The sequence below is a fragment of the Chenopodium album genome, chromosome 5, assembly GCF_948465745.1.
Source record: "Chenopodium album chromosome 5, dcCheAlbu1.1, whole genome shotgun sequence".
In the NCBI taxonomy this organism is placed as follows: domain Eukaryota; kingdom Viridiplantae; phylum Streptophyta; class Magnoliopsida; order Caryophyllales; family Amaranthaceae; genus Chenopodium; species Chenopodium album.
The window spans coordinates 11,882,996-11,904,618 of record NC_137838.1 but is presented as its reverse complement, the minus strand read 5'-3'; the positions used below and the strand labels follow the sequence as shown (position 1 = coordinate 11,904,618).

General features: G+C 37.4%; 1 protein-coding gene and 1 pseudogene across 1 annotated transcript; one reads left to right on the top strand and one right to left on the bottom strand.

The window, feature by feature from the left end:
* The first annotated feature begins 64 nt into the window (after positions 1-64).
* Positions 65-8,643, top strand: LOC145632592 (polygalacturonase-like; annotated as a pseudogene).
* A 1,294-nt stretch (positions 8,644-9,937) lies between these two features.
* LOC145631912 (polygalacturonase-like) lies at positions 9,938-12,309 on the bottom strand. The gene is made up of 4 exons (XM_081684141.1): positions 11,795-12,309; positions 10,732-11,021; positions 10,384-10,612; positions 9,938-10,243 (listed from the first exon to the last, which is right to left on the bottom strand). Exons 1-4 carry the CDS (start codon positions 12,251-12,253, stop codon positions 10,022-10,024), a joined length of 1,200 nt encoding a protein of 399 aa, XP_081540267.1. The 5' UTR covers positions 12,254-12,309; the 3' UTR covers positions 9,938-10,021.
* Between the last annotated feature and the right edge of the window lie 9,314 nt (positions 12,310-21,623).

Genomic DNA, 21,623 nt, shown 5'->3' with positions numbered 1-21,623 from the left:
CCACAATTTCACGCATTCTTTCTCTTAAATAACTATAGTCGCTTTTTGTTACATAATAAAAACTATGAAGACCGTAATTGCAACATTGTCAATAATTTTGGTGATCCTAAACCTAAACTCTGTTAGCGCAACCTACAACCACTATGACGTAGTGTCACTCGGGGCTAAACCCGACTCAAACTCCGACTCTTCCAAGGCATTGAAGGCGGCTTGGAATTTAGCTTGTGATTCATCAGGCGAGTCTACAATTCATATTCCTGAAGGATAATTCTTTCTTCGAAAATCCCTTATCTTTTCGGGAAAGAGATGCCAAAGTAGTAAGATTAATTTTGTTGTAAACGGTACCATATTAGCCCCTAGTGATTTTCGGGTGCTTCAAAATTCAAAAACATGGGTGTTATTTGATCACGTCAATGGTGTTACGCTTTCTGGTGGAGTGTTTGACGGTGCAGGAGCTAAACTATGAAATTGTAAGCGATATAGAAAAGGAGCATGCCCTCATGGTGTCAAAGTAAGTTATTTATTTTCTATGCGTAAAATTTAATATATATGCGATTTATATATTGGCATGCATATATTAGTTATATTTGCATCTAGACATATTATGATAAATTAATGCTCTAATTTAACTAGTATCTACATTTATTTATTGTTAGATTGTAAGTTTTACATTAAGGAACTGTATATGTTATTTGATCTCAATGGTATGGCTACACCAATTAAGTTATTTGATGGAGTAAAATTTATTATATATTATATAATCATTTTAATATATTTATTATTGATTGACAATTGAATATATTCGTATTTAAAATCTAACAATTTAAGTTTCTAAATTTCCTAAATTTCAAAAATAATGAAATATATTTGTTTAATTCTTAATTAACAATTTTTTTTTGCCTCAAAAAAAAAAATAATTAACATTTTTTTTTATTACATTTCAGAATTTAGGTTTTCTAAATTCCCAAAACATTGAAATAATTCGTATAACTTCACTCGATAGTCAATTGTATCATATTGTTATCGATGGTTGTCGAAACGTGAAAGTGCAAGGGGTTACGATTTCTGCTTCAGGTCATAGCCCAAATACTGATGGCATTCACGTACAATCGTCAACTGATGTTACAATATTGAGTTCATCAATTGCTACTGGTGATGATTGTATCTCAATTGGCCCGGGAACTAAAAATTTGTGGATTCAACATATTGCATGTGGTCCTGGTCATGGCATAAGTATTGGGAGTTTAGGAAAAACTTTACATGAGCCAAAAGTGCACAATGTCACAGTACAAAGGTCGACTTTCACTAATACGAAGAATGGAGTGAGAATCAAGTCATGGGGAAAGCCAAGTGATGGATTTGTAAGCAATGTTGTCTTTCAACATCTCACGATGGAAAATGCTCGAAATCCAATCATTATTGACCAAAAATATTGCCCCAATCACAAGAATTGTCCAGGAGAGGTATATTAAACTTTATTTTTGATTAAATTCGAGTTTTTATTTCAAATATAGGTAAAACTTTTAACGAATTTTCTTTTCTTTATTTTGTGAATAGGTTTCTGGAGTAAAAATAAGTGACGTGACAAATGACGATATTCATGGATCATCAGCAACATCAATTGCTGTGAAGTTTGATTGTAGCCCAATACATCGTTGTTCGGGCATAAAGTTGAAGAATATAAATTTGACTTACAAGAGCAAACAAGCTTCTTCTTTCTGTAGCAATGGTGAGGGATCAAGGTTAAATATGATGATTTACATTTTTTTTTACAAGAATGTTTTGCCAACTTTGGTGGAATACTTACACACTAAATCATACATACTTACACACTAAATCATACATATATCATGTATTTATAGATGTCGGATCGGTTCATTACTCCACTATTTATGCATGTACCTCTAGTTAATTCTAGAATTGTCTATGTATAAAGTTTTTTCTTATAAGTTGTAATAAATTAATCAATCAACTGCCTATGTATAAAGTTTTTCTTATGTTTATGCATATTAATAATAATCTAATATATATAAATAAAGTAGGCATTTTTCGGGAGCATTTGACGCGCCACATAAGAAAAAGTATTATTTAGGCCAATGAAATTTTAGATTAATAATTTATTTTAGAATTAAAAAATTCACTCGCCACCTAAGAAAAAGTGACGAATAAGATTTAAGAATTTTGCCACCTAGGTAAAAATAACAAATAGTGAACAATTAAAATTTAAATTATTTAAAAAACTAATAATTATCTTTTTTACATATATGGATGTAAATCTTTGATCGTAAATATCTTTAATATCTCCCTAGCAAATATTATAAAAATTAGATATTAAAAATGTACCCATCGAAACGAATAAAACTAAATCTCATATCACTATGTTTTTCCTTATATACAAGTAGGCATTTTTCGGAAGCATTTGACGCGCCACATAAGAAAAGGTATTATTTAGGCCAATGAAATTTTAGATTAATAATTTATTTTAGAATTAAAAAATTCACTCGCCACCTAAGAAAAAGTGACGAATAATATTTAAGAATTTTGCCACCTAGGTAAAAATAACGAATAGTGAACAATTAAAATTTAAATTATTTAAAAAACTAATAATTATCTTTTTTACATATATGGAAGTAAATCTTTGATCGTAAATATCTTTAATCTCTCCCTAGCAAGTATTATAAAAATTAAATATTAAAAATGTACTCATCGAAACGAATAAAACTAAATTTCATATCACTATGTTTTTCCTTATATACAAAGAGAAATTTAGAAGATTCCCCCTAATTTTTTTAATAGTTAAAATATTTTAGATGAGACTAACATTTTGAAACAGAACGAGTATATAAAAAAAACGCATTTGCAAAGGACTTATTTTAATCAATAAATAAAATGATTTGTCATTTATTTTTTATTAAGCAAAATTAAAGAATAAGGTTTGGGATTTTAAATTCAAGCGCCACGTAAAATAAATAAACCTACGAAAGATAACTTTAGTGTTAAATTTTTTTTTAAAAAAAATTATCTTATGATATTAGGAATTTTATTCAAATATCCAATGAATGATCTTCATATAAAAAAAATCTTAAATTAATTAAAAAGATTTACTAGAACCGTGCATCGCACGGGCTTATATCTAGTAGTATTATAAAGTGAACCAAACAAGTTCAAAGAAAAATAAGACATAGATAAAATTACTTTAAAGTTAATAAATTAGCTAGTTTGGGAATTAAATATTATAATTAGCCGTTTTGGTAAATACTTTTAACAAATTAGCCGTTTTGTTAAAAGATCCTAATTATTTTTACTAGGTTAGATAAATGACTCAATTTATCACTTTTGTGTTGATAATATATAATAGAAAATAAAACATTTTTCTGGGCCTTAACCATGAATCCATGATGGTCGAACCCCATGATCGATTTATATATTATATCACACTCCTCGCTTGGGGTTTCAAGTGTGAATGCAACATGAACCCTCTTTATACCCAACGCTTAATATTCCACTTGAAGGTGGAGATGAATGACATATGAATCCGTGACCTTTGTGTCACACTGGCTCCAACACGATATTAATTATAGGACTATCGCAACAAAAAACTTAACCTAATGTTTGAAGCACATGAATATATTTATACTATATCAATATATATCTATATGTACTCCCTCTGTCCCAAAACATATGCCACAATCAACATTGTACACATGCCAATGCACTATTGGTGCCTTATTTTTGTACTAATTTTGTGCCCTGTGCAATGCCCTGTTTGTTTATTAAATTTTAGGATAATTTTTTTAACTATATGCAAAATTTTAAAAGATATCATTAATATAAACTTTTAATCTATCCAAAAAAAAATTATACCTGTCAATATAAATATATAATGGTTAGTTGTTACTTACGTGACATGAAATTTGTGAAAAGTTGGAATGCATAATCTTGTGCCCTGTCTAATCATAATGCTTAAGTTATGTTATATTGCGTGACTTGATTAATAAATGAGTAAATTATATTTTATGTCAATTATTAAAATATGTCATACATAGATTTATTTTGAAGTACTTAAATATTTAGTTTGAATAAAATTATAATTTGATGTATATTGGTATTATATTGATTTTTTATCGAAGATAAAAATCTATCCTAAGAATTTAATCCAAATTTTATTGAAAATAAAGCTCTAAAATACGTGACTTTTTTATCCTACAAAATCTATCTAAATCTATGCAATTTTTTTTTAAGAAAATATTCAAATAAATCCTACATGTCAAAACAATTATCCTTTTATGTTGTCTATGTAGCGTGAGTTGGCAAAAAGTTAAAATGCCAAGTATTTTTTATCTTACCTAAGCTAAAACATTTATACAGTAATTTAAAACGAATTTTATGATATAAATATATATAACATCTATAAGATATTTTTGAAATTTACCATCTATTTTAATTTTAACTTATTTATCCTAAAAAAAACTATATTTAATTCACTTATCTAGGGTTAGAGGTGCCGTATTAAATCGAGGAAGTAAAAATGGAGGGTTGTGATACAAATGCAAATGTCTCACAACCATTAAAATAACATAAAAGTAAAAAGAAGAGAGAGAAAGGAGGAGAGAGATAGGAAGAGTGAAAAAGGTGGTGTGGGCTATACTAAAACTTTTCAGAAATGGTTTCACGTGCAAAAACGACAAAAAAAAATTGGGCCTACCACATACAAAGTATAAGAATTGAATTTGTGATTTCTGAGTTATTTACATAATTTTTTTTTTTCTAAAATTTATCTAATTTGTTTTGTGTATCATTTAAATATCCTTGAATGATTTATAGATATGATATGATATAAAAAAAATCTTAAATTAATTAAAATTATATATTAGATTAGATTATATATGATATGATATAATATGATATGATATGATAATTAAATATTAATGAAAATTAGTTTTTAAAACTATATTGTGAAACTTTATATTAATATCTATCGAACAACATGTTTTATGATAAAATACTCCGTATGTTTACATTATGTTCGTAAAAAATTATGGTCAAATTTAATACTCTCTCCGTTCCATAATGATGTTCTGATTTGGAATCTTTGACTTTTTTAAAAAAGCGATAATCTTCTAAATTTCTCTTAATCTATAAGAACAAATATAGTCATGTGGGATATAGTTTGATTCGTGTTGGTGAGTAGATTATTAATATCTAACTTTTATAATTTTTGCTAGTGTAAGATTAAAGATATTTGCGGTCAAAGATGGGTAAAAATTTGCATCGATTTACGAAACAGAAAGATCATTCTGAAACGGAGGGAGTACATAAATAGTGAAAAAAGCTCAACGTCTTAGATATATATATACTAGGTTAGGTCCCGTGCCATGCACGGTTATTGACAAAAAAAAAAATGTGCGTATATACTTATCAGTGATCATATATTGTAATATCTCATTTTTAGTCATTAACTTTTGTTTATCTCAATTGTATCCTTGAAACGGATATTATGTTTGCCACATAAAAACTTATACTCCGTAGTAGAAGATTGTATTTTTTAAAAAATATTTACAAAGATTATACTTCTTCCGTTCTTTTTTACTTGATCCGCTTTGACTTTAACACTATTCATCACCTTTCCTCTGACCGTCTTTTGTAAATAATATGCAATGAAAAATATATTCATGTAAGATATTTTTGAATTCGTCTCAATAAGTACTATCATAATATTATGTAAATTTAAAAATTTTAACTTATAGAGAATTAAAGTTATTGATCGTTAAAGTTTTGCATTGGCAAGCGTGATAAAAGAAACATGTCAAGTAAAAAAGAATAGAGGAAGTATTTTGCTATTCAATTTTCCATATTAATTAGTTAATTGAATGAGAATATAAAAAAAAGGTAAATATCATTTCTATTTATATAGTAATTAAATTTTACAAATAATTTCCTTAAATAAATTTTTTATTAAATATATATATATATTTTTTTTTTAAATGCTAAGGACACATCAGAAACTGACATGTGTCGATGAGTCTTTTAATATATAGTTATTGATGAGGGAGTATGTCAGAAAATAAAGTTTAACAATTTTATACTCTATAGATTTCATCAAGTAGTATTCTCTTTGTCCATGATCAAATGCTAAAATCATTAGTAATGTCGGTCAATAAAGCAATGACTACAAATCCGATTGGACGAATTGGTAAAAACCCAACAAAAAAGAGGTGGAACTCAAGTAATTAAGGTAGATTCTTAACACTTCTATCAGCTAATCTTGTGTGCGCAAGTAAACCCCCATTACACTAGCGAAATAATCCCTATAATGATTGGCCACACGGTATGGCCAACCACATACTTCATATAAGACTTTGTGCACTTTTATATATCTAGACTATTATGAAGTGAGGCGTTTACTAAAGCAAAGTCTACCAATAATTTGGTGCAATTTTTTCACCCAGATATTGGGGTTGGACCGTTGGAGTCGTTCCAATTTTTCCAAAACTTATTAACTCGTCAACCAAATTGGATTTCCATTTTGTAACAATTCTATGTGGTCAACTTTTGGTGTACTTCAACCTTCAACCTAAACTTGCATAATTTTCTTTAATCTCTAAAATTATACTTGTATCTGTTAGTACCAGTAAATATGCACTGGTTACAATACTATTATAATTTCCTTCACTCTTACGGAATTTAGTAATCATAATAGTAAGAGTGTAAAACTTTTACCATCACATTAATATGACTATTTCAACGCTAATATATTATACATCGAGGTTAATCCTAAAAACTTACCTATATAATTTAAACTCGTGCGTAATTCACAATTCTTTTCAGGTATTCCGTAACATTTTGCACTACATACCTTCATTTTTTTAAAAAATGGTAATTTAAAAACTTACCTATTTTTACTTTTTTTTTTTTTTTTTTTTTTTTTTTTTTTTTTTTGAGGGGAAACGTTAGCAGCATAAAAGAGAGGATTTGGTATTCTATTTTTACTTACATATACATAAATCTTAGGAAAAGTCAACTTATTATTTAGTCTCTTAAGTTTTCAATTAATTGATTAATTCTAGTTTCGGATAAACACTTATAATATCTTGATTAAATTGTTTTGGATAAACACTTATAGTATCTTGATTAAATTGCTTTTAGAAAAGGTTTTATTTTTTATTTATATAATTTAGAATTGCGACCTCACAATTATATAACTTACTAGGTGACTTAAAAATAAAACAAATTGTATAAACCTTTTACAAAATAACGTGTGTACAGTGGTAGTAGATAAACACTGTAGAATGTTGATTGTAATACAGTAACTCTTGGAGGTAGCAATATATTGCAAAGTTTATTAGGTAAATATTGTCAAAAAAATATTAGTATCCATTCACGTTAAAAATAAACCAAACTTTAGCATACACCCAATTTACAATAATTTTAATGTACATCGAGCAATGTTTGGGTAATTTTTAACTAATTTTGGGTAACTTTTAGCCCTTTTGGAAACTTTAAAATTTATGTAGTTTTAAGATAAATAGTCACTGGGATAAGTTTCATAAGGGTAATATAATTACTTTTTTTTTTTTTTTTGCGGAAATATAATTTAATTTCAACTATTGTGATGTGATTTTAAGTTATGTGTAATTTTATCTAAATAAAACTTATGTAACTTTTATATATTAAGGTAACTTTTATTCATTTTAGGATAACTTTGGATCATTAATTCATTATAGAGAAACTTTACAACGGATGTACAATAAATTTATTATACAACCAATTTTTTAAAAAGATTGTCTTAAAAATTTTAAAAAATAATCATCAGATTAATCACTTAGCGCTAGAGATAAATATACGTTTATTTTTTATTTTTATTTTATATCATATCTCATCCAAGAAAAATTAATGTTACTATATTATTTAAATTTGATAGTACACGGAAAAGAATAAGATAAAAAAGTGACCTATATATCTATGATTAGAATCTAATGAAAATTTATCAAATCATCTAGCTAGATTAAAAATTATCCATCCATAATTGTAAATTGTGTTTTGTATGCTTATGAAACTAGCTACTAGTATCCAACATCTATAAATTAAAGATTCAAACACCAAAATTTCACATATTCTTTCTCTTAAAAATTAAACAGTCCCACCACAATTTCAGGTATTCTTTCTCTTAAAAATTAAACAGCCCCACCACAATTTCACGTATTCTTTCTCTTAATAACTACAGTGATCCTAAACCTAAACTCTGTTAGCGCAACCTACAACTACTATGATGTAGTATCACTCGGGGCTAAACCCGACTCAAACTCTGACTCTTCCAAGGCGTTGAAGGCGGTTTGGAATTTAGCTTGTGATTCATCAGGCGAGTCTACAATTCATATTCCTGAAGGAGAATTCTTTCTTCGAAAATCCCTTACCTTTTCGGGAAAGGGATGCCAAAGTAGTAAGATTAAATTTGTTGTAAACGGTACCATAGTAGCCCCTAATGATTTTCGGGTGCTTCAAAATTCAAAAACATGGGTGTTATTTGATCACGTCAATGGTGTTACGCTTTCTGGTGGAGTGTTTGACGGTGCAGGAACTAAACTATGGAATTGTAAACGATCTAGAAAAGGAGCATGTCCTCGTGGTGTCGAAGCAAGTTAATTATTTTCTATATGTAAAATTTAATATATATGCGGTTTATATATTGGCATGCATATGTTTTTTTTTTTTAATTTTTATTATTATTATTATTATTATTATTATTTTATATATATATATATATATATATATATATATATATATATATATATATATATATATATATATATATATATGAGGCATGCATACGTTGTTATATTTGCATCTAGACATAATATGATAAATCAACGCTCCAATGTAAGTAGTATCTACTTTTATTTTTTGTTAGATGTATAAGTTATTTGATCTCAATTTTCAGGATTTTACTATACATTATAATCAATTGAATATATTTGTATTTAATATCTAAAAATTTAGGGTTCGTTTGGCATTGCTGTGGTTTTCTGTTTTTTTGTTTTTTGTTTTCTAAAAGTATATGATATGTGTCTCATAATGAACAAAAATTGCCAAACAAGCCCTTAAGTTTTTTAAATTCCCAAAACAATGAAATTTTCGTATTTAATAACTAATAATTTAGGTTTTCTAAATTTAGTATTTAATACTTAAGCAGAATTTAGGTTTTCTAAATTCCCAAAACATTGAAATAAATGGTATAACGTCACTCGATAGTCAGTTGTCGAACACTTTACAGAATGGGGTGAGAATCAAGTCGTGGGGAAGGCCAAGTGATGGATTTGTAAGCAAAGAATTGCCCGGGACAGGTATGTACGGCCTCACTAACGTTTACATTTTTGTACTCTAATTTTTTTTGTAAGTTAGGTTAGGGGGAGGAGATTCGGAGCTAAGACTCCAAGGATACTAGAAAGTTCAAACTTCCTGCATAGCAACCACTGAAGCACCTTCAATAATGTTGTTAAGTTAGCATTTTTAATCTTTATAAACTATTTTACAGAAGGCCTTTCTGTAAACAAATTTTTTTTTTTTTTTCCGGGGGTAGCACATGCCCCCGGGTCACTACGTCGATCCGCCAATGGTTATTTATTCGGACACCATTTTGATTACCAGTAAATTAAATTACCAAAGTAGATAAACATAAATTATACGTCGTATCAACATAAAATTTGAAAAAAAAAAAAAAAAAAAACTGAAACATTCCCGTTGAAATTAAAATTTCACAATAAATAATTATAATGCAATTTCAATTACATTCTTGGAAATCAACATACAAATTAAGCAAGCATCAAAACAACACCTTTTTACAAATATGATAATAACATAAACTCAAGTTTAAAGAGTTGGAGGCATGTAATTACATGCATGCACTTCCAATACTCTACTGCCTTGAATATCAATTAATTAGTGGAACGTACACTCTTTCCCTCATACAAAAAAATGGGGGAAGAATTAACGTATAGAACTCGAAAATTTCCGAAATATAGTTCTACAAACACCCTTTAGGTTGAACTAATCCATAGCTTGATCCACCAGCAAAGGCACACATTGAGGAGGCTGGTTTGTTGTTGTTGTAGGTTAACTTAACGTTCTCCAATCTTAGCCCTGTACAATGGTTTTTCGCGCTACAATCAAAATGTATAGCAACCGGAGAAGCCGACGATCCATGTATGTCTTGGTAGGTTATGCCGTCGATTTTTACTCCTGAGACCTGTGAAAACATAGATCGATGAAGATTAGCTAACACTACAAATTATTTTAAAGTGCGTTTAATTTGTACATACATATTTGATATATTCCAAGTATAATTATTAAAAGTCGAAAATTGTACAAAAGTGTAAGGTGTGTTACCTTTCCCGGACAACCTTTGTTTCCGGGGCAATAATTTTGGTCAATAATTATGGGGTTTTGAGCATTGACCATAGTAATATGTTGGAATAATACATCCTTTACAAACCCACTGCTAGGTCTTCCCCAAGACTTGATTCGGACACCGTTTTGAGTACCGGTAAATGTTGCCGTCTTCACTGTTATGTTTTGTACTCCGGGCTCATTCATCTCTTTGCCTAGACTTCCAATGCTGCACAATTATAATTATTTATTTTGGTAAGAAAAATATAGGAAAAAAAAAGCGTATTGTCCACGTGTTTTAGGTTGTGTATTGACAATTATTCCAATTGAAAATCGAAGAATATATACCTGATACCATGACCAGGTCCACACTTGATGTTCTCCATCCACATATTCGTGGTTCCGGCGCCAATCGAGATACAATCATCTCCAGTACCAATAGTAGTACTCCGAATTGTTACACTAGTCGACGATTGTACATGAATTCCATCAGTGTTAGGACTTGATCCGGAAGCTGAAACTTTCACGCCTTGAACTTTCACATTCTGGCAACCAACAAATACAATGTGGTATAATTGGCTGTTAAGTGAAGTTAATCCTTTGATCGCAATATTTTTGGAGCTTGTAAACCCAATATTCTGCACGTACAATAGAAACAGCAATAACATTCAATAAGCTAACTCTAAAAAATAAAGTTATCCCCAAAATGAATAATCATAATTTACAAGAACGACAAGTACATTATACACGTACTAATTATTATCCTTGCGTACCATCATACAGAAACGAAGGTAGTATATAATACTCAAACTAACCAAATCAAAACCATGTGTTATATTATCTCTGAGATTCTGAATGTTTTTACTATAGTTTACACACAATAAATCACATGGAATTTCAGGTGTATTATGTTAGTTACTTTATCATTATTATATGGGCTGTTAATTTGTTATGCTATCTCAATAATAATAATAATGTCAATTACGTTATGCTATCTATGGTTTATGCTTGATTAACTCCGTGTTGCAACCCCGTGCAATCTGGATCAAGTCACATGTAAGCTACTCCCATTAAACGGTTGTATTAAAACGTCTTAGTCTTAAAGGGGACATAATTATTAAGGAATTGATAATAGTTTTTGGAAATGACTTGTATGACCACTTTTAAATTTAATGAAATAAAAATCATTTTTTAAAAAAAAATAAAAATTGAGGTTATGTTTGCTTATGGGTAATCACCAAATTTTGCATAATTTTTTGTAGAAAATTTTCATTGTTTAGCTACTTTCTTATTGAAGTCTTCATTGACCAATTTTACATTTTTTTTTTCTTCGTTAATTTGGTGACCAAATTCATGTAACGTGGACTAATGACTTAAAAGAATGACAATGTAATTAGATTTATACACTTACCGTGAGTCCACTTGGGCATCCGCCTTTGCCGGCCACTTTACAAGCCCACAAACCATCACCTTGACCATCCAATACCCCACCGGAGATCGACACTCCGGTGACGTATTGAAAAGCTAGCCAAGTACCCTTGTTGCCAAGAACTCGATAATTCAAGGGTGCAACAAGGGTGCCTTTAATATCAAAGTTAACACCCTTGTTTTTACATCTAGCCCCGTTGAAAGTAATGGCATTACCAATAAAAAATCGGCCTTGGGGCACGTGAATTGTGGGCCGTCCTGTGGATCCACAAGCGGCGGCCCATGCATCCACAAATGCCTTGGTAGAGTCCGTTTTCCCATCGGGTTTCGCCCCGAATGTGGCAACATTGTACAAGGCGCCTCCTACTCCTTTAGCTGCTATAGTAAGAGCACAATTCAGGAGAGAAAGTGTAAAGAAAAAAAATGTGAATGTTCTCCCCATTTTAAATTAGAACTTTCTAGAGGGAGAAAATTTAAATTAGAGCTAGTATATGAGTAATTGAGTTTGGGTGTGTTGAGGAGCATTACATGCATTTAAAAGGGTATTTATAGGAATTTGAAGGTAGTTCAAATAACAACATAGGAATATTTATTTTATTTTATTTAGGAGAGAATTTGAAGGGGAGAAATGACGAAAATAGCCTTGGTGGGAGTTGAAAAGTTAGTTAAAGGAAGATGAGAAGATGGTGGGAAAGAGTACAGAGGATCATTACCGAATTACCGTTACATTTTGACGAAAAAGGCCATAACGTAGAGCGCCGTAAAGCAACCTTTCAGTTTTTTGGGTTATTGTGCTAATTAATTATTGTAAGTGTAACCAATTAATCATATCAAATGGGATATACTACTTGTCTAGTTGCTTGATCTAATTAGAAAATAGGTTGAACCTGAGTTTGTTGCTAAATTTTATTAGAGGGAAATAAAAATAACATTTTAAATGCAAAAGCTAACGAATGTCCTTAGAGCGTTGGATAAGATAGCTAAAAGTAAAAAGATTAAATTAAAAAAATTATTAATTACACTGAGACGCGTGATTTTATCTTGCATTCCTAAATTAATATCATTTTAGGTAATGTTTTAAATGTTTATCTAACGTCCTGGGGGCGTTCGTTAGCAAGATTTTATTTTAAATATGTATTCCGTACGATTTCCCCCACCCCCACCCCTTCCTAATTAAATTGCCTAGCCCGATAACATGTCCTCACTCAACCCTTACCCTCCCATTCCTAAATTGCGTGAGAGGTCTTGCCTCGGTAGAACCCTTCTCCTTACCAACAACCCCCCCACCCCCCAAAAAAAAGTCCTCACTCAACCATTATATACTCGGATACTAATTGTTTGGGTCCAATTTAGTCCAATTGGGCCTAGTCATTAAATGATCCAATTAAAAGCCCAAGGTCAAGGTTCAACTCTCCATTTGTGCTAAAGTCAAGATCTGTCCACAAGGCAAGTCAATTGGGCCAAGGCCCACATCCCCTATATGTGCAAAGGTATAAAAGCCATCAATATCACATTCGTACATTGATTGAAAAAAAAGCCTCAAGCAATTAATTCTCTTGCATAGCTTTCTCTCTCTACACATTGTACTGACTTTAGCATCGGAGGGGCCTTCCTCGGCAACACCCCCGAGGCTAGCTTACGCGTGTTTGCTGTGCAGGAAACCTTCGGCCCAACATCACTTGGACCGAATCCAGTCTTCACCATTTCATCGGACCTTCGGCAAGGTCCCATTGTTTTCATCCGAAACAATTTGGCGCTGTCTGTGGGGAAGACTTTCAAAAATCTTTAAGCCAAATCTTTAATCAAAGTCATCTTGCAATCATCTTGGTAGCAATGGCTAAGAACCGCAAGAGCAAAAGCCTCCGTCAAGGAGCGGGCGAAAGGCCTAAAACTCCTACACCATCACCCTCATCGGACCGGAACTCTCCCAAGGGTGCCAGTTCGGGGGGAGGATCATACCGAGAGGATTCTCTTTCTCCCGTAATTCACAACTCTCATCATAGACCGAGTCCCTCTCGGTCAAACAGAAGTCAGTCCGATCATAGGACTCATTCAGTGCCTCAAAGCCAACCATTGACCATCCGCTCTCATTCCCACACTCAGCCGAGGACCCCTTTGACGGGGCCCAGCTCGGAGGAGGTGGCGAGAGAGCTGGCAGTGCTCATGGAGGCAATGAGGGCACAAAATATGCCTCCACCTCGTGATCGAACTCCTCCACACACCAGGCATTAGCGGAGGAAGCTAGACCACGAGGGGGAGAAACCTCCCTCCTTCCGGGAGCTGGAAAGGTGGGAAGAGGATACCTGGAGAACTGAAAGAGAGAGGAAAAAGAACCCTCAATTTTTCAAAGGATCCTCAACCTCTCGGCCAGAAACGCATAAGAGCAGCAGCTCAGCCTCTCGGCCAGAATCTGCTCGCCGAGAGCAACCTGAGACTGTTCGCCGAAGCGTACTCGACCGACTCGGCGGCCGGGAGCCGAGCGTGCACAACCGCCTCTCGTTCCCTGTAGCCGAGGCCCAGACTTTCCAGCCAGGGACGAAAACCACTCCTACCTCTCTAAGAGGGCGGAGTGCGGTCCCTTCGGCCAGGAACAAAGGCAAGGCCGTTATGCTACCCACCAGTTCCCCATTCGAGCAATGGATACTGGAGGAGCATGTGCCCACGGTTAAGATACCGTCGCACATCACATATGATGGGACTTCGGATCCGAAGGACCATATCGCCTCCTACGAGGGGCACATGCATCTCTGCCCGAGGTCCGAAGCGACCTGGTGCAAATATTTTCCCACCACTCTCAAGGGGGTGGCGCAAGCGTGGATCTCCAAGGGAGTAAAGGAAGGCTCTATAACAGGGTGGGATGACCTGTCCACCAAGTTTAAGAGCAAATTCTCCACGGCAAACCGCCGAGAGAAAACCACTGCTGAGCTCATGGGCCTGCAGCAAGGGGAGACCGAAAGTCTCCGGGACTACCTGACCCGTTTCAGCAACGAGTCATCCAGCGTCTCTCAGCTGGACCAAGGGCTAGCTGTTTTTGCAATGCAGAATGGCCTTCAGCCCGGGAAGTTCTTAGACTTTATGGTCATGCACACCCCGCAGACCCTGGAGGAAGCTCTAACCGCCTCGGATAAATTCATCCGAGCCGAGGAGTGGAATAAAACAAAAGCCCAACCCTAATCTGGGAATGGGAAACAAAAACAATCGTCCGAAGGCCAAGGCCAGAAGGCGAAAGGAAAGGCGAAAGCCTCGGAACAATCTTTGGCCAACGAGCCGAAGAAGGAAAAATCTGCCCCATTCACAGGCAGATATGAGTCCTACACTCCGCTCTCTCTTTCGCGCGCCAAAATTTACAGCGTGACGAAGGAAGAGCAGAGTTACAGAAAGCCGAGACCGCTCCTAGAGTGGTATCAGCGAAAAAATAAAAATCACTGGTGCGAGTTCCATGAGTCACCAGGACATAACACCGAAGAGTGTATCCAGCTGAAGGACCAGATCGAGGACATGGTCCGGAAAGGATACTTGAAAAAATACATCGCGGATCACCGCGAGAAAAAGGAAGCCGAGAAGTCAGCAAAGGACTCTCGGCAGGACCTTGACTTCCCCCGAAAGAACAGCAAAAATGCGGAGGGAAAATTCTCTCCAATCAATGTTATCTCGGGAGGAATATGTTCTCGGAGGGAACACAAGCGACACCTTAGGGCTCTAACCCACCAGGTGAACAACGCTGATATTCAGCCTCCCCAGTCGCCGGTGCCGAACATGACGTTCACAGCCGCCGACTGTCGGGGGGTAACATTCCCTCACGAGGACCCGTTGGTGATCATCGCCACGGTGGCCAATCACGACGTCAGCAAGGTTCTTGTTGATGGCGGCAGCGGAGCAAACATTCTGTTCCGAAAGGCCTACAATCAAATTAAGTTGAAGCCCAAGCACCTCATGCCGGTACCCTACCCAGTATCCGGATTCAACGGGGCTTCAACTTACCCGGACGGGAAGGTTACACTTCCTGTCACCATCGACTGCGATGAGGCAGCCAGGAACGTCATGACTGAATTTTTGGTCATTGACGCTCCTTCAGTATACAACGTGATTTTGGGGAGACCCATAATTCACGAGATCCAGGGGGTCGTTTAAACTTATCATCACCTGATGATTTACGTCTCAGACGCCGGCTTCCCCGAAAGGATCCAGGGCAGCCAAAAGGACGCCCGAAGGTGCAGCTACCTCAAGCCATCCACTAGTCGCCCTGATGACGATGACAAGGATGAGGAGGAGAAAGAAAAAGAAAGAGGGCCGAGCACAAAAAAGCCGAAAGGCCTAAGTGCTTCGGCCCAAGGTTCTATGCCCAAAGAAAAAGGGCAAGAAAGGGAAAAGGGTAACTCTTCATCTGAGCCGAAAGACTCAGAGAGCCAGCCGAAGAAGAAAAAGTCTGGGACGCCTGCTGACATAGACAGCAGGCCATATTGTGAAGAGTCCAGTCCATCAGCAATGGACATGGACCAGCAGACTGAAACGGTCGAGTTGGCCGAAGGAGACGCTGAGAAATGTGTAACAATCGGGATGGACCTTGATCCGAACACCCGTTGTGAACTTATTCAACTCCTTCGGGACAATAGAGATGTGTTTTCTTTCTCGGCAGCCGACATGCCCGGGATAAGTCTAGACCTCATCTCCCATAAGCTTAATGTCAATCCAACGTGTTGGCCAGTTAAGCAAAAGAAGCGGAATTACTCCGCAAATAATAACCGAGACATCGCAGCCGAGGTCAAAAAGTTGTTGGACGCAGGCTTCATCAAGCCTTGCCAATATCCAGAATGGCTGGCAAATGTGGTGATGGTTCAGAAGGCCAATGGTACCTGGAGAATGTGCGTTGACTTCACGGACCTAAATAAGGCTTGTCCGAAGGATTTCTATCCCTTGCCGAGGATCGATCAGCTAGTTGACTCGACAAGTGGCCATGCCTCGCTTAGTTTCATGGACGCATTCTCGGGGTATCATCAGATCTTCATGCACCCTGACGATCGAGCAAAGACGACATTCGTCACGAACGCCGGGGTGTACAATTATAAAATGATGCCCTTCGGATTGAAAAATGCAGGGGCAACCTACCAAAGGTTGGTGGATCAAGTTTTTGCCGATCAAAAAGGCCGGTACATGGAGGTTTACGTCGTCGATTCAATCGTCAAAAGCAAAAGATCTGAAGACCATGTTAAGGACCTGGCTGAAACCTTCGCCACCTTAAGAAAACATCAAATGAAGCTGAACCCGAAGAAGTGTGTCTTCGGTGTGAAGTCAGGGAAATTCCTTGGGTTCATGGTCAGCAAGAGGGGGATTGATGCCAATCCCTCAAAAGTCAAAGCAGCGCTCGATCTTCCTGAGCCGAAAACAAAGAGGGATGTTCAGCGGCTCACCGGAAGAATGACAGCCCTCTCGAGGTTCATTTCTAGAGCTTCGGATAAGGGGTTACCTTTCTTCAAAGCCCTGAAACTCCCAAAAACAAAAGAGCTTGTTTGGGAAGAAGAGCAAAAAGAAGCCTTCAAGCAGCTCCGGGAGCATCTGGCTCAACTCCCAACACTGGCTAGTCCAGTAGAGGGAGAGACTTTGTATCTGTATGTGGCTGTTAGCCCAGCCACCATCAGTGCAGTGCTGCTGAAGGAAGATAATAAAATTCAGCAACCGATCTACTTCGTCAGTCACACTCTGACGGACGCTGAGACTCGCTACCCTCTACTCGAGAAAGTCGCCTTTGCAGTAGTGGTAGCTGCTCGGAAGCTGAGGCCCTATTTTAATTGCCATCAGATAGTGGTCCTAACTGATCAGCCGCTGGAAAAAGTTCTCGGCAAAGTTGAAAAATCTGGTAGGCTGGCCAAGTGGGCTTTTGAGCTCACCGAGTTCAGTATCAGCTACCAGCCGAGGGCAGCCATCAAGGCTCAGGCTCTAGCAGACTTCTTGGCCGAATGCTCGTACCAAGAAACGCTAGACAATGAAAAGAAAATCTGGACCGTGTTTACGAATGGATCCTCCACCGTAAATGGTTCGGGGGCAGGGGTAGTGATAACCTCTCCCGAAGGCAAATCCTTTGAGTATGCACTAAAATTTTCTTTCAAGGCTTCGAACAACGAAGCTGAATATGAGGCAGCAATCGCTGGACTAGAATTGTGCATCTCTCTGGAAGCCGAGCATGTCTGCCTGAAAACAGACTCTCAGCTAGTTGCATATCAGATCGGTGGCAGCTACGAGGCCAAAGAGCCCTCTATGATAACTTATCTTGCCAAGGTCAAATCAGTCATTGCAAAGCTGAGAACTTTTGAAGTTCAGCTGATCCCAAGGGGTCAAAATGCTCAAGCCGACGCACTCTCCAAACTCGCCAGTTCAACTCTCACTGAGCTGAACAGGTCTGTATATGTGGAAGTGCGTCGAGAAAGAAGTGTCGACGAAGCACCTGAAGTGTGCTGCGCCGACCCAGAGCCCAGCTGGATGGATCCCATCCTAGCTTTCAAGCTTCGGGGAGAAATTCCCGAAGATAGAATCTTGGCCTCCAAGCTGAAGAGAACCAGCTCAAGGTTCATTGTCTTCAGCGGGGAGCTGCTGAGAAAGTCCTTCTCAGCCCCATTGCTGAAATGTGTGGGACCAACAGATGCAGATTACATCCTTCGGGAGATTCACCTCGGCATCTGTGGGAACCACATCGGGGGAAGAACCTTGGCCCACAAAGCATTAAGGGCAGGGTACTACTGGCCTACCATGATCTCAGACGCTAAGGAACTGGTCAGAAAATGTGAAAAATGTCAAAAATTCGCACCAGTCATCCATCAGCCAGCCCAAGAGCTTCAGCCCGTGCTGAACCCGCTCCCTTTCGCCCAATGGGGACTTGATATACTGGGCCCGTTTCCGGATGCTGTATACCAGAAAAAATGGCTGATAGTCGGTGTCGACTATTTCAGTAAATGGATCGAAGCCGAAGCAGCCTCGAACATTACAGAGCAAACTGTCAGAAAGTTCATCTGGCAGAATATCATCACGCGCTTCGGCATCCCGAAAGTATTTGTCTTCGATCATGGGAGGCAATTCGATAACTTGCCGCTGAAGCGATATACAGATCAGTTCGGCATCAAACTGGCATATTCAGCTGTATGCCATCCGCAAAGTAACGGACAAGCCGAAGCTGCAAATAAACAGATCCTTAACGCCCTCAAAAAGAGGGTGGAGGATCAAAAGTCCAAGTGGCTAGAGGAGCTCCCAGGAACCCTCTGGTCCCTTTGGACAACTGAAAAAGAGGCAACAGGCCACACACCCTTCGAGTTGGTATACGGCGCAGAAGCCGTTCTCCCCGTGGAGATCGGCACAAAGAGCCTGCGAGTACACCACTTCTCGGCCGGGAATGAGGACCTAATGAGATAATCCCTCGATTTTCTTGATGAAATGAGAGACTCAGCCCGAATCAGAATGGCTGCTTACAAGCAGAGAATCAGCAAATTTTACAACCGAAGAGTCCAAGCGAGGCCTCTCAAAATTGGAGACCTCGTCCTTCGGAATGCTGCTGTAGTGCAGAAAAACAGAATTCACGGGAAACTCTCAGCGGCCTGGGAGGGACCCTATGAAGTCTATGACGAGCTTCAGCCAGGAACATACCGACTTCGGCAGTTGGATGGAACTGAGTTGAAAAATCACTGGAATGCTGATGTACTTAAGAAATATCATGTGTAAACCATTCGGGGCAGAACAATCTTTGTAAGTACATTTTGAATCATTAATGAAAGGCCTCAGAGCCACCGTTTCTATAAGTATTTGCAACTTTTTATTTTTTTCAAAGTTTTCTTTGTTCTATCTACTCTTTAAGGGTTTTTATTCAGCCTCGTCTGAAGCCTTCACCTCCGGGTAACTGGGTTTCAGATTGCTGACAAACTCGTCTTTTTAAAGAACACCGGTCTTTCAGCTGAAGTCAAACTTCAGTAAGACTTGTTCTCTAAAGACATGAGTCCATGGACGAGTCTGGGATATTGCCTTAACTGAGCCTTGTATCCCAGAAAGCCATTATCCGAAACATTGCCTTCAGTTGGCCCTGTGTTTCGGATATCCATTTTAAAAAAAAAAAAAAAAAAGATAGACAGAAAACCAAGGACAACAGAAACTGTTAGAAATTTTTTATTCAGCCTCGTCTGAAACCTTCGCCTCCGGGCAACTGGGTTTCAGATTGCTGACAAACTCGTCTCTTTAAAGAACACCGGTCTTTCAGCTGAAGTCAAACTTCAGTAAGACTTGTTCTCTAAAGACATGAGTCCATGGACAAGTCTGGGATATTGCCTTAACTGAGCCTTGTATCCCAGAAAGCCATTACCCGAAACATTGCCTTCAGTTGGCCCTGTGTTTCGGATATCCAACTCAAGGAAAACCCAACTCAGCAATCCAAAGACTTGAAGTCTTCAAATTTCTGGGGGGGGGGGCAAGAGGCGCTATCAGTGCAAGTTTATCTTCAGCAGAATTCTTCAAACTGAAGGCTTTGTACTTGGCAAATTTTTTGCGAAAATTTCAAAGTTCAGAAACAGTAAAGCATTCAAAATAAGACAAAGCAATTGAAGAAAGAGCATCAGTTTAATGAGAAGTAATGCTCAGAAAGCGAGTTACAACGTTAAGTGTTCAAATATACTTAAAGATAATATCGGCAGCCGCCCACAAGCGGAAAATTACAGCTGCCGAGGTACATATATAAAACAAGAAAAGCATTTTGTACGACAAGGCAAGCTGAAGCAAAAAACAAGGCAAAAAACTCAGAAAGCGGCAAGTCTAAAGTTGAGCGCACGATGAACCGCAAGATTCTGAAGACGAATGCCCGAGTTCCTATGCTTTAGCCCGAGGGTCAGACTGATCAGCATTACTGGGCCCCATGGTGGCCTCAGTCCCAGCAGCAGAAGAGGCAGGCTTTGCACTCTGCTGAGCCTCCCTTTCCCTCTGTTCAGCTTCCAACTCCTTTCTCTCAGCTTCTTCTTCGGCTTCCTCAGCCTCGAGGATTTCAGCTTCGATTGGAGTTGCATACTTCATGTGAGGGTCCTCGGGATCCTGGACCCATTCGGCACATTTGGACCAGTCGAGCTTCGGCTCAGCATGTAGGTAGACTCTTCGGCACACTCTGAACCCGTTTTTGAAACCCATTTCGTACTCTTCTTGGGTGTAGATACGGACCTTGAGTAAAGCCTCAGCATCAGCCAACTTCTTCTTTGTCGCCTCCAAGTCTTCCTTGGATTTCTCCAGCTCATCAGCGAGCTTGGAGGAGGACTCTTTCTGCTCGTTCAGCTCCTGCTGAACTTGGGAAGCTCCAGTCTGAATCTGGGTCAGCTCGTCTTCTTTGGCCTTCAGCTGATCCTCAACCTCTTGGAGCTTAGCTTTATGAGCTTCAGCAGCAGTAGCAGCGTCTGAGAGTTGGACATTCCGAGCTTGGAGCGCCTCTTCAGCAGCCATTCTGCTGGCTTCAAGAGCTTCCAAATTCTGCTGCACTTCGGCTTGTGCAACAGCTCCCTCTTAGATTCGGCTCCCGATGGCAGCCTTGAATTTGGAGATGTCCACTCCCATGTGCTCCTGAAGGAATTTCTCCCCTTCTATCAATGGGGGAAAAACTTCCTTCTCCATAGCAGAGCAGAAGGTTTGAATGGCTTCAGCAGCCCTCTTTTCATACTCTTCGCCCTTCTGCTGCTTCTCTTCAGCCGCTGCTTGCTTCAACTTAGCAAGCTTCAGCTCCTCCTCAGCCACCTTCTTGTCATGCTCAGTAGCATCCACCCTATCTTGTAGGGTATCTATCAGCTCTACAGTGAGAGTCTGAT

Coding starts and splice junctions, on each gene's coding strand:
- LOC145631912 (XM_081684141.1), bottom strand. CDS start 12,253: ATGGGGAGAACATTCACATTTTTTTTCTTTACACTTTCTCTCCTGAAT. Junction 11,022..11,794: donor GATGCCCAAGTGGACTCACG/GTAAGTGTATAA, acceptor TTGTACGTGCAG/AATATTGGGTTTACAAGCTC. Junction 10,244..10,383: donor ACAAAGGTTGTCCGGGAAAG/GTAACACACCTT, acceptor ATGTTTTCACAG/GTCTCAGGAGTAAAAATCGA.